Genomic DNA, 15,648 nt, shown 5'->3' with positions numbered 1-15,648 from the left:
TAAATGATACACCTGTCCTGAATAAAACAATGTGGTGAATTTAATAGTGATACTTAAAATAGTCTTGATTTGACGTCACAGGTTGGGCTGCTGGATCTGGAAATCAACACTCTAACCAAAGTCCTCTTCTTTGCTGTAGTAGCTTTGTCTATAGTGATGATTTGCCTCAAGGTCAGTATTATAATAATGATATATTTTCACTGTCATTAGAATCCAATATACAAATATTTCTGATATGTTTTGGATATATACTTTAATACAGTTTGTGTCCCTTTCTAAACCAATCGTGATATGAAGTGAAATATTTGAAAAGGATTATTGAATCTATCAGCTATGGAAACATATTGTATCAAAGATTAAAGATGTACTATTTTATATTTTCAGGGATTTGTTGGACCGTGGTACAGATATCTATTTAGATTTATTCTCCTCTTTTCTTACATCATTCCTATCAGGTGATTAACCAGTATTATATTGATTCCTTTGTAAAGTGTCCATATGCTATACCAAAAGCAGTTTTTTGCTGTGGAAAAAAACCCAAACTTTTCAAAATGTTCAATACTTTCATAAAAACTATTGACTTTTTTTGTATGTGTTCCTATATGATGATGTCATTGAGGACATTATAGAACTAATATTTTGTCTCCATTTTGACCGTTTCTTCCATTGACCGGCCTTGCATTTTCACCTCATTGATATTCTTTGTCAGTTAAAAATGTAAAATTCAAATTGCAGTTTACGTGTAAATTTGGACATGGGTAAAGCAGCTTATTCATGGTTTATTCAGCGAGACAAATCAATACCAGAGACTATTGTCCGCACGACAACTATACCGGAGGAACTTGGGAGGATTAGTTACCTATTATCAGATAAAACAGGAACACTTACACAGAATGAAATGGTGAGAATTTGTTGGTCCTTAACCTTTTCATTCTTCTGTCTTTGAGCAAAAGTAACTAACGATGCAAAAATGATAATATCAGAAATAGGTGGAAATATTATGATTCAAAGCAAATTATAAAAAGTAATGAACAGGTTTATTATTTTTAAAGTAATAAGTTAATGAAAATAAATGTAACATAAAACCAATGCCAAACTACACTGTGGACACTGTAATTTCCCCTAGTGCAGTGAAGCACCCATCTTGTCCTATTGTCCATTCATTCACAGTTCTCGAATCAGTCATTCATTGTCATGGCCACTGGAGTAAATGAATCGCGGACATGTTTTCAGGATATGGATGAGGCAATATTGTTAGTGTTGTTGTTTATGTTAATATGGCGAAATAAATAAGTCCTCCAAACAGAAATGAATGTAAACATGTGGCACTCCTCACTGGCTGAGTCTGTGGCATGGTGATAAGCATGAAGTGGTCAAAGTTTACCCTGTCAGCCAATTAAAACACTTCTGAGTTTAAACTGTTACGTTAAACAGTGAGTGTATAGATAAATTGATACAGTTGGAGTTGAATAACATCCAATATTGTGGTAAAAACCAGTTGGATGAGTTTAGGTGTGATGATATATGCTAATGAAGTTTATCTGTTCTGTCATTTCCAGATTTTTAAGAAGCTCCATCTTGGAACAGTGGCATACACCCCAGATACCATGGATGAGGTATTTCTTCTTTAATGTTCAATGTGTATCATATAATTTCAAGACCTGTAAAAAAACTTTCAGAAGACACTTTTCTTGCAGGACTTTCTTTAAACCAAGTTATTTTTCATGTCATTCTTGTGACTACCAGTTTATGAGTCCTCAAGGACTTTGAAAAATTTGTTATAATTCTTTGTATTTTGAATGAAACATTTAACACTTGAAATAGAAAGTGACAGGTGTAGGAAGCTAACACGATACTTGTTGTCATGGTAACAGGTTATGGCACACCTGCACACTACATTTAACCAGCAACAGCAGCAACAATCATCACAGCAACCTTTTCTGGGTCCCATGACTACACCTACCAGGTCTGGTCCTGTGAGAAGGACAGTGGTCACCAGAACCTTTGAAGCAGTGAAGGCCATTGCATTGTGCCACAATGTCACACCAGTGTTTGAGAATGAAGAGAGTGTGGATACTAGTTCAGATACTGAGGCAGATCAGCAGAGTCAGCAGAAAGTTGTGTACCAGGCCTCAAGTCCTGATGAGGTAATAGCTTATTGTGTAATTGTCAAAGAAACTTGAGTACCAGGCCTCTAGTCCTGATGAGGTAATAGGTAGTTGTGTACTTGTCACAAAACTTGAGTACCAGGCTTCTAGTCCTGATGAGGTAATAGGTAGTTGTGTACTTGTCACAGAAACTTGAGTACCAGGCCTCTAGTCCTGATGAGGTAGTAATGGACATCCTGATCTGTTATTTAGTTATTTTTTGCGGAGTAGAAATCTTCAGTTGCTGCTCTTTTCCCCAGAGCTAGATGTTGTTATTGAATTGATGACTGTTCATTGTGTTGTATTATAAGAGGATGCAGCTCAACTTCATCTTTGATATTGGTCAGCTTATTTTTTTCCAGAATTATGGCCTTTGAACTGAGAAAACTTAAAGAAACTATTTTTTTTACATAGATGGGAAGATTGAACTGAGATTTGATATTATGCACTACGTCAATCATTAATCAACTTTGGTCATCATTCTTGATCAACCAATCCCTGACATAATCTGAAAAAGTCTGTGACAGTAAAAAAACTTCAGATTGACAAGCAACAGGGCATTGCGTGACTCATACATCTAAACCATGAATGATGGTAGAAGTGAAAATTTGATTTAGAATTGAGTTTGAAAAGTAAGCATTGTTTAATTAACTTGTGGAAGTATTTAGCTGTAATTTGCTTATGTTTTCTAACCTTGTTTGTCTCCCAGGTTGCCTTGGTAGCCTGGACTGAGAGTGTAGGTCTTGCTCTCCTAAAGCGGGACTTGAACAGTATGCAGCTCCGTGCGCCTAACGGTTCTATCATCGGTTACCAGATACTACAGATATTTCCCTTTACTTCAGAAACCAAACGCATGGGAATTATTGTCAAGGTTTGGAATATTCAACTACAAGAATCTGATGTTTTATTTATTGAGTTTTATTGAAGTGAATGTAAATGTAGCATATCATGTTGAATCTTATCTATTTATTTTATTTATTTTAACGGGTTTTACATCCACTATTACGACCTTTCGGTCTTTCAGCGGACAATTGGATCTTATCATTAATGGGTAATGAATAACAAGCTCCCTAGAAGATAAAGATCGAGTTTCTAATGACTTTTGATAAAGCTAATCATTTAAATTCCCATAAGTTTGATACCAGAAGATGCATTTGTCTTTTTGTTACGACAACTTAATACCTTTAAGAATAAAATGTTCAAAAAAAATTGGAACTCCTCTAGTTCTGTTTAAAATATTTTCAAATAATTTGTATATGACAGGAAGAGGCTACAGGGGAGATAACTTTCTACATGAAAGGGGCCGACGTGGTGATGCAGACTATAGTACAGTATAATGACTGGCTAGATGAGGAGGTCAGTATAAACAGCCATGGCTTTGAAAAGGCAAAGTTATTGTACCATGAAATGAGTTTAAATCTGCAATGACGGTTATCATTTTTTAGACGTTTAGAACAAAATGGTTTAAGTTAATGAAGTATTAAACTGGATGTAATGTCTGAGTTGTTCATGGTTTTAAGAATTTCAAATTTATCATTCAATATTAGACAATTTTAAGATATCCTAAGCCTGAGGATTGTTTAGACTTGGTGCTAATTGATAAGGATTGTTCGAAGAGATTTTTAAGTAATCTGACCGAAGGTTCTGATGACCTATTGCGATTGCCTTTTTTCCAGCGTCATCCGTCGTAAGCATTTTGAACTTCTTCTCAAGTTCTACATGTTTCATTGAGCTGAAACTTACCAGAAATGATCGTGACATGATCCTGACCAAAGTTTGTTAATTTCGGGTTGGTAGCTTGAAAACACATTTTCAACTTCTTCTCAAGTTCAAAATTTGAAATCTTGTATTTTATGTCAGATGACTGTTAAGGCCCATGGACCTCTTGTTAGGATTTAGGATTGTTGATAGTAATTTTGTTATTGTTGAGAATCACTCAGAGTTGATTATCATCACTGATAACAAGTTTGATATTTATAGAAATCTAGAAGTGTAACATGAAGGAAAGTGTTTTAAATACTTGTGTAATTTGGTATAAACTACCAATAATCCAGCAAGTTAGGTATTAAAATGTGAGAAAATTTGACTCTGAACGTGAAGGTAGCCTTACAAATTAACTTGGTTGATACATTTAATATTACAGTGTGGTAACATGGCACGTGAGGGGTTAAGGACATTGGTGGTAGCCAAGAAAGTTCTCACAGAAGAACAGTATCAAGAGTTTGAGGTAAAGTATCAGGTTTTTGTTGTAAGATGAAATCTGTAAAAGAGAAAGATCTTTATGCTTTGATAGTTGTACTTAATGTGATGGCGTTGTATCACACAACGCATCTATTTACATTTGATAAAATCTTTATTGGTGTTTTAAATCTAAAACATTTCAAAATCTTATTTGAAATCATTTGATCATGTGAAGGAATTTCATATTAATAAAGAAAATTAATGTTACCATGTACCATATTTTGCTGTAAACAGACACGGTATCACCAGGCAAAAATGAGTATCCAAGACAGGAATGTGAAGGTTCAGGCCGTGATTGAGAGTCTGGAACGAGACATGGATCTACTCAGTCTTACTGGAGTAGAGGATAAACTACAGGAGGGGGTTCGACCTACCCTAGAGCTGCTGAAAAATGCTGGAATTAAAGTAAGCTAAACAGACAATGATGGTGTCAAAACAAATTGCATGTTTAATAGATTATTTTGTTGTAATTGATGTGTGTGTACTTTTTTGTATAGATTATAAAGCCTCAGGTTTTACAATATTTTGTGACCCCTCAGATGGAATATCCCAATCCTACACTGACATATGAAAGAGACTAATAGTATTGTAATGTATGTTTGTGTACAGGATTTTATTAATTGTTTAATCTCTGTCTGTACTATGTGTGGATGTTTTTTCTCTGTCTGTACTACATGTGGATGTTTTTTCTCTGTCTGTACTACATGTGGATGTTTTTTCTCTGTCTGTACTACATGTGGATGTTTTTTCTCTGTACTAGGTGTTGATTTTTTTTCCCTGTCTATACTAGGTGTGGATGTTGACAGGGGACAAACTTGAGACTGCCATATGTATATCAAAGAGTTCCAAACTGGTGTCACGGATACAGGATATCCATACGTTTGGTGTGGTTACTGGACGTACAGAGGCACATCTTGAACTCAACGCTCTGCGGAGAAAACAAGATGCCGTTCTAGTTATAACTGGGAATTCCCTTCAGGTGAGTAACTTGCTCTCAGTAGAAATGAAGTGAGATTCAAGGGTCACTGGGACCTGTTTCATTTATGTCGTGATACCAATGCATTGGCATTCAGAGTTGAATATATGAAGCATAAATCCTACCACACCTGGACATATTAATTCAGACCTGGAAATACTTTATCAAGGCTCATCAAATAGCAAAATAACATCTGTATAACAACATTTGTCCATTTGTTATGCAAAAGAGGGTAAGGTCAAAGTATTTGTGAGTGAGGGAACTGCTTTGATCACATACCTACACTGTTACCAGTGTAGTAAAATCCATTATATAATTTTTTGGCCATAACATGTGTAATATGACTTATTGGAGAGGTGATTGGCTGAAAATTCCCATTGTTTCCTTTGTCACATTATAGCTTTAATTAGATTTTCTGCGGGTGTAATAATATACTGTTTACTTGAATGTTTACTTCAGTGTGTAAATTGTGTAATACACAAAATCTGACATTTTTTCCATTTTGTAAGGATTTATGAAACTTGTCACAGACTTTTCATTTTACTTATTGACAGAAGCTCTGTGAAGTGAAAAATTCTAAAACATTGTTTTATAAATCTTAAATGAATGGAAACTTGTGTATTAGCAATTCTCTGTTTATTGATCTTCATAATAACATGGTTTATTTATGCAGGTGTGCCTGAAATACTATGAGCATGAGTTTGTGGAGCTGGCTTGTCAGTGCCCCTGTGTGGTTGTGTGTCGCTGTTCTCCGACACAGAAGGCAGACATAGTCAAACTTCTACAGGTACACACTGGCAAACGTACATGTGCAATAGGTAAGTGGAATATGTCAAAGTTAGGGTTATGCATGCATATTGTACGATCAAATCGATGAATATGATAGGAAGAACAATATAATATCTATACTGAACAAAACTTATTGTTAATAAGCATTATCTCTTAAATTCTTTTGTTGTTCTACCTTTTCCTAATTAAATTGATTAAATATCTTTGTGATACAAACATGATCTTTAGGGATGATTTCACTCGAACCAGTTTTGATTTACTCAGGTGTGATGGTCTAATTATGTGTTTGTAGGGGACGGTGGCAATGATGTTAGCATGATCCAGGCAGCTAATGCTGGTATTGGAATTGTAGGCAAGGTGAGTGCTGGTATCGAAATTATGGGAAAGGTTAGTGCAGGTATAAGTATTATTGGAAAGGTTTGTGCTGGTAAAGGAATTATTAGAAAGGTGAGTGCTGGTATAGGAATCAAGGGAAAGGTTAGTGCTGGTAAGAGTATTACAGGAAAGGTTAGTGCTGGTATAAAATTTGTTGATGAGATTAAACAAAAAATAGACAAATTTTTAAATCAAAAACTAATACAAACTCTTGATTTCATGTTTACCAGGCAAGGATATTATGTTTTCAGCTATTTGACTTTGTAATATCAATAGAAAATTATAAACATTTTTCCTTGTTTACACCACACAACTTTTATAAAATCTAAAATAAAATATTTGACTTGAAAGAAAAAAGATTTGGTAGGTTGTGGTGTAATGTATGTAAACAAGATTTGTGGTATAGAACCAATTTAATGCTAAGTTTATATGAATGTTGATTTCTGTTTTAAAATGTCACCTTTGTATTGTAGGAGGGTAAACAAGCATCCTTGGCAGCCGATTTTTCTGTTACACAATTTTCTCACATTGGTAGGCTATTAATGGTCCATGGTAGAAATAGGTGAGTGTTATTGTACATAATTACATGATTACTGAGTTATCTCGTAATGGATATCACCAGTATTTTGTGACACCTTAGGATGTCAGAGTGATGTCAGTAGCTAATATCACCAGTATTTTGTGACATCTTAGAATGTCAGTAGCTGATATCACCAGTATTTTGTGACACCTTAAGATGTCAGAGTGATATTAGTAACAGTTGTCACCAGTATTTTGTGACACCTTAGAATGTCAGTAGTATCTGATGTCGTTAGTATATTGTGACACCTTAAGATGTCAGAGTGATACTAGTACCTTAGGTTGTAAGAGTAATATAGTAGTTGATATCACCAGTATTTTGTGACACCTTAGGATGTCAGAGTGATGTCAGTAGCTGATATCACCAGTATTTTGTGACACCTTAGGATGTCAGAGTGATGTCAGTAGCTGATATCACCAGTATTTTGTGACACCTTAGGATGTCAGAGTGATGTCAGTAGCTGATATCACCAGTATTTTGTGACACCTTAAGATGTCAGAGTGATACTAGTACCTTAGGTTGTAAGAGAAATATAGTAGCTGATGTCATCAGTATATTGTGACACCTTAGGATGTCAGTAGTATCTGATGTCGTCAGTATATTGTGACACCTTAGGATGTTAGATTGATATTAGAAACAGTTGTCACCAGTATATTGTGACACCTTAGAATGTCAGTAGTATCTGATGTCGTCAGTATATTGTGACACCTTAAGATGTCAGAGTGATATTAGTAACAATTGTCACCAGTATATTGTGACACCTTAGAATGTCAGTAGTATCTGATGTCGTCAGTATATTGTGACACCTTAAGATGTCAGAGTGATATTAGTAACAGTTGTCATCAGTATAATGTGACATCTAAGAATGTCAAAGTGATACCAGTAACTGATGTCTCTAGAGTATATTGTGATATCTTAGGATGTCAGAATATTAATTAAATTTCATGTACCTCCAGATTATATATATAGAACAACTTCATACTTTCATGTAATTGCCCCCACCCCCCTCCCTCCCAAACCTATTTCACTTTGAAAAGCATTTATTTCATAGACATTTTTTGTTTGATGGTACTACTGTGAGTTTCAGAAACACCTTAAACATTTAAGCTGATATCATCTGTCGTTTCATCAAGTATTATCATCCATGAAGTAAGAAGTATACAGATTATAAGTAAATGATCTGCTTTCTGTTACAGTTACAAGCGTTCAGCATCACTTAGCCAGTTTGTCATTCATCGAGGCCTCATCATTAGCACCATGCAGGCTGTCTTTTCCTCAGTCTTCTATTTTGCCTCCATAGCCTTATTTCCTGGCTTTCTCATGGTTGGGTAAGTCAATCTCTTACAACACAGGAAATGACATCACACCAGTAATAAAAAATGATGTAACAATCACTTAATTAGTGTTTATTGCTAGAAAACTGGTTTACAGTACCTATACAATCTTCAGTATCACACCAGTGGTAGGAAATGGTGTTTTTACAATTTTGAATAGTATTTTACAGTTCTTGGAAAATATACAGTAAGGTTTTGTTTCCTGAAAAACCTTTAACCACTCGTTATATTTCATCTATCTATATTAGACAACACAATTCCCTTGACAGGCAATATCATTATGTGTATTTTAGATTTGAACTTGTACTTTTTACAAAATTGAGAGTTTATTTTTTAGTCTTATGAAACTTTATCTTCAGGTACTCCACCATTTACACCATGTATCCTGTGTTTTCATTGGTGCTTGATAAAGATGTGTCTGCAGATATTGCCATAACCTATCCAGAGCTTTATAAAGAATTAACAAAGGCAAGTGTTTGAACAAAGAGGTCTTTACTCTGTATAAACCATTGTTCCTGAGTGACATGACTTTACTTGTATTACATTGATTAGGATCTGTTCGCTCCAGTCTGCAATGTCAAAGTTATATCCTCACGACAAGCCTCCCATACGTTGTTCAGCGAGGTAGCCATAGACTACTACGAGGAAACCAAACTCAAAATAACGCTGTTGACCATGACACATTGTTGCCACCTGTATACATGTGTAGCATTGATTGTACTAAGAGAATGTGCATTATACCCAAGTTACAGAGTAATTGCCCTTTGTAAATCTTTTGTGTCATGAGCAAAGCATTGCTTGAATTAAAACTAGGATCATGAAATTTGGTGTATACATTAGAATTAATGTCCTTTGTTTAAATTTTGTGTCCATTAAGGTCGTTGTCTCGGAGCTTTCATCAGTTTGTGTTCAATAAGGTCGTTGTCGGGGAGCTTTCATCAGTTTGTGTCCGATAAGGTCGTTGTTGGGGAGCTTTCATCAGTTTGTGTTCAATAAGGTCGTTGTCGGGGAGCTTTCATCAGTTTGTGTCCAATAAGGTCGTTGTCGGGGAGCTTTCATCAGTTTGTGTTCAATAAGGTCGTTGTCGGGGAGCTTTCATCAGTTTGTGTCCAATAAGGTCGTTGTCGGGGAGCTTTCATCAGTTTGTGTCCAATAAGGTCGTTGTCGGGGAGCTTTCATCAGTTTGTGTCCAATAAGGTCGTTGTCGGGGAGCTTTCATCAGTTTGTGTCCAATAAGGTCGTTTCGGGGAGCTTTCATCAGTTTGTGTCCAATAAGGTCGTTGTCGGGAATAAGCTTTCATCAGTTTGTGTCTAATAAGGTCGTTGTCGGGGAGCTTTCATCAGTTTGTGTCTAATAAGGTCGTTGTCGGGGAGCTTTCATCAGTTTGTGTCTAATAAGGTCGTTGTCGGGGAGCTTTCATCAGTTTGTGTCCAATAAGGTCGTTGTCGGGGAGCTTTCATCAGTTTGTGTCCAATAAGGTCGTTGTCGGGGAGCTTTCATCAGTTTGTGTCCAATAAGGTCGTTGTCGGGGAGCTTTCATCAGTTTGTGTCTAATAAGGTCGTTGTCGGGGAGCTTTCATCAGTTTGTGTCCAATAAGGTCGTTGTCGGGGAGCTTTCATCAGTTTGTGTCTAATAAGGTCGTTTTCGGGAAGCTTTCATCAGTTTGTGTCTAATAAGGTCGTTGTCGGGGAGCTTTCATCAGTTTCACTGATATTCTTGTTGAGTATGTAGTTGGATCTTATACACAGGTACATTGGCTACTACTATACTGATGTGATGGGACTCAGTTTTACACAACTCAGTGTATAGTCATCACAATGATTTCATGAGTTTGTTTGAATCCCAAACATATCACTTGTTAAACAAAGGTTGAGAAATCTTTTAAGACAATTTTTACTGTAATCAAATGTAACTTCACTTTAAAAGAAAAAGAAATATCTATCCTAGTTACTTATAAAGGTCATTGAAAAATCATTGTTTATTTGTATCCCACAGGAAACTGTGTCTTTAACATGATTTTTTCCGTGCTGCCTTGACTCTCATTTAAGTTCATTCGTTTTTATTTTTTCAGGGGAGATCACTTTCATTTAAAACCTTCTTCTTGTGGGTATTGATTAGTGTCTATCAAGGTAAGTCTTGTAATGTTTTGGTCTAATATTGAATCACTGTGACAAAGAAAGGTAGGGGAGATTATGTTGATTCTCTCAGATTGTCATCTACATCCACTTTGTCATTTCACCAAGGTGTTTTAGAAAATATTAAATGCAAGATCATATTGCATTGAAGTCAAAATATAGGAATGTACTTCTCAGAACTAGTGGATTTGTTTACTTTTGTTTTATCTCCGGGATGCATCTGTCAGCTTATGAGGTGATACAGAGTGGAATTAGGTTTGGGGTCAAAAGGTTAACCTCAAAGGTCACTGTTATTAAAACTAGACTTTTATCGTCTAATTTTGGTTTCCAGATGATAACTTCAGAAGAAATTGATTGATCTTGTTCAAACTTCACAAAATGTTAGCTTATGAAGTATGGGGGAATAGAAGTGAGTTTGGGGTCAAAAGGTCCACTACAAAGGTCACTAATACTAAAAATAGTCATCATATTTTAGCTTCCAGATGATAACTTGTGATAGGGTTGACTAATCGTATTGAAATTTGATGCAATCTAATACTATAAGAGAATATAAGGATGAGATTAAGTTAGGGGTCAAAATGTCAGCTGTGAAGGCTGTGAAGGTCACTTACAACAATAGACATTTAATCCTATTAAGCAGTGTTTATAAGCATTACACTAGAAGTCAACTGACCAATGTTTAAGATCACTGTGTCAAAAGGTCAAGGTCATTTTTTTTTCATCTTTTCATGTGTATAATGACAATGTAACTAGAATGGTTATATTAACACTTAGAGGTCAGACACAAAGCTGGGTACTTTCTGACATGTTATTGTTTTAGTTTGTTTTCCAGATAATCACTTAATTGATTTATGGATGACAAACTTGATTAAAACTTCATACAGTATCAAGCTCATAAAAGTTTTCTGCATTAGTTTCTGGTTTTTGTGTCCTTCCTGTAAAGGCACTGATTTTTGGAGGGAAGACTTTCAAATGTTAAAATGAGACATCTGATATCAAGATCTATGTTGCTTAGAATTTAATTAACAGCAGGGGACAAATGTTGCATACATCACTTACTATTTGCTTGTATTTTTTCTTACAGGTGGTATAATTATATATGGTGCACTGTGGCTGTTTGATGAGGACTTTGTTCATGTAGTTTCAATCACATTTACTTCCCTTATCCTTACGGAGCTGCTGATGGTGGCGCTAGCTGTACGTACCTGGCACTACTTGATGGTGATTGCTGAGGCATTTAGCCTTGCCATATATCTCTTATCCCTGGCTGTTCTCAGAAACTATTTTGGTAAGAATTTTGAAAAATAAAACTAACAATGTTTGAACTGAAAATTAAAACCAGAAATTAATTCTATGATATCTAAGTACTAGATGTTGAGATAATGTTTAGATAAGTGATGTCTGTCACAGTAATAAAAGAAGATAAATCCTACATTTGATTTATTCAAGATATTGCTTCACTTGTTTTTTCCACATCCTGATTTTTAAAGTGGTTACTCTATTTAATGTCACATTGAGACAAGCTAATAACTTTCGCAAGATTCTGTCTCACCGAAAGACAAAGAAGCATGGTATTTGGCAGATAGGTTTCTAGGATGATGATTGACAAGGTTTGCAAAAAGAAATGATCTCCACCAATATTAAAGGCCACAGAGATCATATGTTTTGAAAACTATAAAAGATTTCTTTTGGTAAACCAAATTATATTTAGTGGAAAGTTATTTCTAAGTCAAAGCCCAATAAATTGCAAGGAAAAGAGAACTGACTTGTAGTTAAAATCCATGTCCTAATGGTCGGTTGGATGTGCCAATTTTGAATGCGAATGGTGTATTTGTCAATATATTTGTGATATCAACACTGATTCTATTTTTGATGACCATTGGATACCAGGTAAGCAATACAAGCCCATTAGGCCTCTTGTTAGTATTAATTTTGCCTTTACTGCTTTTGTTTGTTCAGTGGCAGCGATTTGAATTTTTCACTAACTGCTGGTTAACCCTAACTAGTCTTTTTGAGCCAGAATGTAAATAAATTTATGTTTATTTTTTCAGATGCCAATTTCCTGACCACATGGAACTTTGTATGGAAGGTTTTGGTGATAACATCAGTCAGCTGTATACCACTATACATCCTGAAATACCTTCGTAAAAAGTTCTCACCTCCTGTCTACTCTAAACTTACCTGAGGATGTGAGCATGGATCACTACAACTTGTTCTTTTGGAAATAATTCCAGTTTGACAAAACACTATTTTCATGCTGGTTACTCTGAATAGAAACAGGAAGTTATGTTTTGTCACCAGGTTTTCAGATAAAACTGTATCTTTGGAATCTCTGATAGTGTATATTTCAGGTCCTTCTGATGAATTTGTTGATGTTAACAAGATTGATTTTGAGGGCATTTATAATGTGACTAATCATGCTGTAAAAGATAAAGATTGTTAAAGACTGACTCCAGACTGGATCCTGTTCATCGTTAAACTGGTGTATAAGGTACAACTCATAGTCCTCAGGTCATCTGAGTCTGTGATCAGCTGCAGTCAACTTTGTTATTAAAAGTTTGTTCTATATGGGAACAGAAATGTAAACAAAATATACAAAGTATCTGTTGAAATCTTTTAATAGCAAATACCCTGTGCTGATTTAAGAACACAAAGACAGTTTTATTTGAAAAAATGTAAGTTTCTCAGAAATGGTTTTGTTAGTCAGATGTAGGTATCTTTAGATTTAAAATAAACAGGCTGACCATATATTTTTCTACAAAATATGGAAAAATTTCAATATCTATTTATTGTTTTGGGAATGTCTGATGACATCACAAGAATTAGATTGCAATAAGCCGATGGTTGATTACCTGTATTAAATCCATTAGTCATTCAAGATGATTTTATCATGCGAGGAGTAAAATGTGTATGTTTGATGTTTGAATCTGAAGTCTTGGAGAGAATCTGTGAAAGGAGTATGACGTCATTTTTTTCTTTTTCTAATTTTCATTTCTTCACATTTTCAAAAATGAAGATGTAAATGGAAGAGGGAAGCCTTGCAATCAATCTTTTTCTGCAGCTTAGTTTTCTGTATACTCATTGTTCCTTCTCCCTCGTTGAATAATGTTTCTGCATTGTTGCTTAAGTAAATATTACTTTCCATTGTCTAATCACACATTCCTGCCGATACCTAATACTCTACATAATATGATTTTATGTTTCACTTATACCTGTACTTAATTATCAATGCCTCTTGTGTCATTTAGAGTTGTCTTTCCCTCAGATCCTCTGTCTTTTTAATTCCCTTCCCTCTTCTTTTTTTATAATACCAATTCCCTGTAGGCCAAACTTACAAAATTAATCATGTCCATATTACATCATATTGCCAGTTGCTGTATTGGAAATTGATTCAAAACATTTTAAGTTTAAAGGTTCAGACATTGGTATTCTTTCGTTGTTCTCTCTGGAAATGTGTTTCAGTAATGTACTAATGTTTATTGAATATTCTTATCACTTTGTTTTGGAGTATCAGAACAGAAACTGGCCTTTCCATTAACTAGGAATTAATGATATTCAAGTACATTTCTAGCACACTTGGCAAAGTAAGCTTATGCCTTGGTGCCCAGCCTCAACTTTCCTTTAAACAAATTTTTCTTAATAACCAAAAAGCCAAGAATCATGATATTTAATGAAAGGTTCCAGTATGAAGCCAAGCAAAGTGAGGGGAAAAAAAAATTTCATAGAACTTTGTTATGATCAAGTAAAATATTCAGAACTATGATATTCAGTTGGTTGATTGTTGAGAAGAAGCTCCACAAAGGTCACAGTAAAAGTTATTGAAAACTTTAAACAACTTAAGAATGCCCATAGCCATACTGTTATTTGATGGATAGGTTCCAGAAATATTGCCAAAGTTTATAAAAAGAAATGACCTCAAACAATATTAAAGGCCACCTTGGTCATTTTTTTTCTCACTGAAACCCTCAACTTCTCAGTAACCTAGACTTTGAATGCCAATGATATGACATGTTATATGAAAAGGTTTTAATACCAAGCAAGTGATGCAGGCCCATTGGGCCTCTTGTATTTAAAACAATTCAATACTGTGAATCTGATATACACGTCTTCAGTCTGACAAGATGACGTATATACCTGGTACTTGAATTATATATGTAACATTGTAGTACAAGAACATTTTGTAAATGTATTTATTTTGAGCACTGATGTACAAAAAGCTCAAGTTTTTATTTATTTATTGTTTAAATTTTGAGAATGCATGTTGAAATCTTACTGTGTGTAATTGAAAATATTATATATATGTCTATTCAGTTAAGGATGAAAGTGCTGAATTTTTTCTGATCGTTATTTCCAAGATTGCCTTAAAGCTTTACTTTGAATATATCCGTTTTCTTTCGTCCTATTTCTTGTTGTAGTCTCACAGATTAAGTATATTGAAACAAGGATAAAACTTTGAGGGCGAGGTGATTTCTGTAACTATGCTCTGTTATTTTTGTAAGTTAATATTGAAGAAAAGTTTATCGTCAGTGCATATATAAACATAGTGCAAGTGCATTATACTTTTCATAATCTCACTGTAAATCAACATTCCACATCAGTGATCTTCTATGTTTTTATTTTCCTTAGTTTTCTGCTATTTTACCTCTGCATTTCTATAATCTAGCAAATGTAAGTAGTACTTTTGTGCACTCACTTGCTTATGGAACATTTACGTATTAAAATGAAAATCTGTCTTATGTTGACTTTTGATTAATTACTATTATTTGATGTTAAGTTTTTATTAATCAACAAAGATATTTAAACAGTATTCATTATGGTCAATGAGATTGGTTTTACCAGAGATAGTGACCTCAGATTAATTGCTTGATATGTTTTCCTCAGAAGTAATCGGTGTTCAGCGGACACAAGGGGGATGTCCCATGTTATCTCTGACATTGCCTTGTCCATTCATGTTGCCAGCTTTCTTGAACAGACTGTTGCACAGCATAACTCGAGGGTCCCTCTAGTTCTGTTGAAGCAGCCTTCATCGGTACATTAATGGTGACCACAGAAGTGTTTTGGACCATTTA

General features: G+C 34.8%; 1 protein-coding gene across 1 annotated transcript in view; it reads left to right on the top strand.

Annotated features, from left to right (window-relative positions):
- The window catches only part of LOC132557506 (probable phospholipid-transporting ATPase IIB), a 32,731-nt gene extending 17,416 nt beyond the window's left edge, over window positions 1–15,315 (top strand). Inside the window, exons 9-26 of the mRNA XM_060222001.1 lie at window positions 82–171; window positions 385–455; window positions 736–901; window positions 1,560–1,616; window positions 1,875–2,147; window positions 2,857–3,018; window positions 3,411–3,503; window positions 4,291–4,374; window positions 4,623–4,793; window positions 5,179–5,367; window positions 6,038–6,182; window positions 6,446–6,510; window positions 7,002–7,090; window positions 8,305–8,436; window positions 8,802–8,910; window positions 10,516–10,573; window positions 11,664–11,867; window positions 12,631–15,315. Coding sequence (XP_060077984.1) covers window positions 82–171; window positions 385–455; window positions 736–901; window positions 1,560–1,616; window positions 1,875–2,147; window positions 2,857–3,018; window positions 3,411–3,503; window positions 4,291–4,374; window positions 4,623–4,793; window positions 5,179–5,367; window positions 6,038–6,182; window positions 6,446–6,510; window positions 7,002–7,090; window positions 8,305–8,436; window positions 8,802–8,910; window positions 10,516–10,573; window positions 11,664–11,867; window positions 12,631–12,764 — 2,292 coding nt within the window. The 3' untranslated portion in view covers window positions 12,765–15,315. The remainder of the gene's footprint in view (window positions 1–81; window positions 172–384; window positions 456–735; window positions 902–1,559; window positions 1,617–1,874; window positions 2,148–2,856; window positions 3,019–3,410; window positions 3,504–4,290; window positions 4,375–4,622; window positions 4,794–5,178; window positions 5,368–6,037; window positions 6,183–6,445; window positions 6,511–7,001; window positions 7,091–8,304; window positions 8,437–8,801; window positions 8,911–10,515; window positions 10,574–11,663; window positions 11,868–12,630) is intronic.
- The last annotated feature ends 333 nt before the right edge of the window (window positions 15,316–15,648 follow it).

This window comes from Ylistrum balloti, unplaced genomic scaffold (genome assembly GCF_031769215.1).
Source record: "Ylistrum balloti isolate Yb309-2 unplaced genomic scaffold, AGI_CSIRO_Ybal_v1 Utg370682, whole genome shotgun sequence".
Taxonomy (NCBI): domain Eukaryota; kingdom Metazoa; phylum Mollusca; class Bivalvia; order Pectinida; family Pectinidae; genus Ylistrum; species Ylistrum balloti.
The sequence above is the reverse complement of the archived record's forward strand: the minus strand, read 5'-3'. Positions and strand labels throughout refer to the sequence as shown.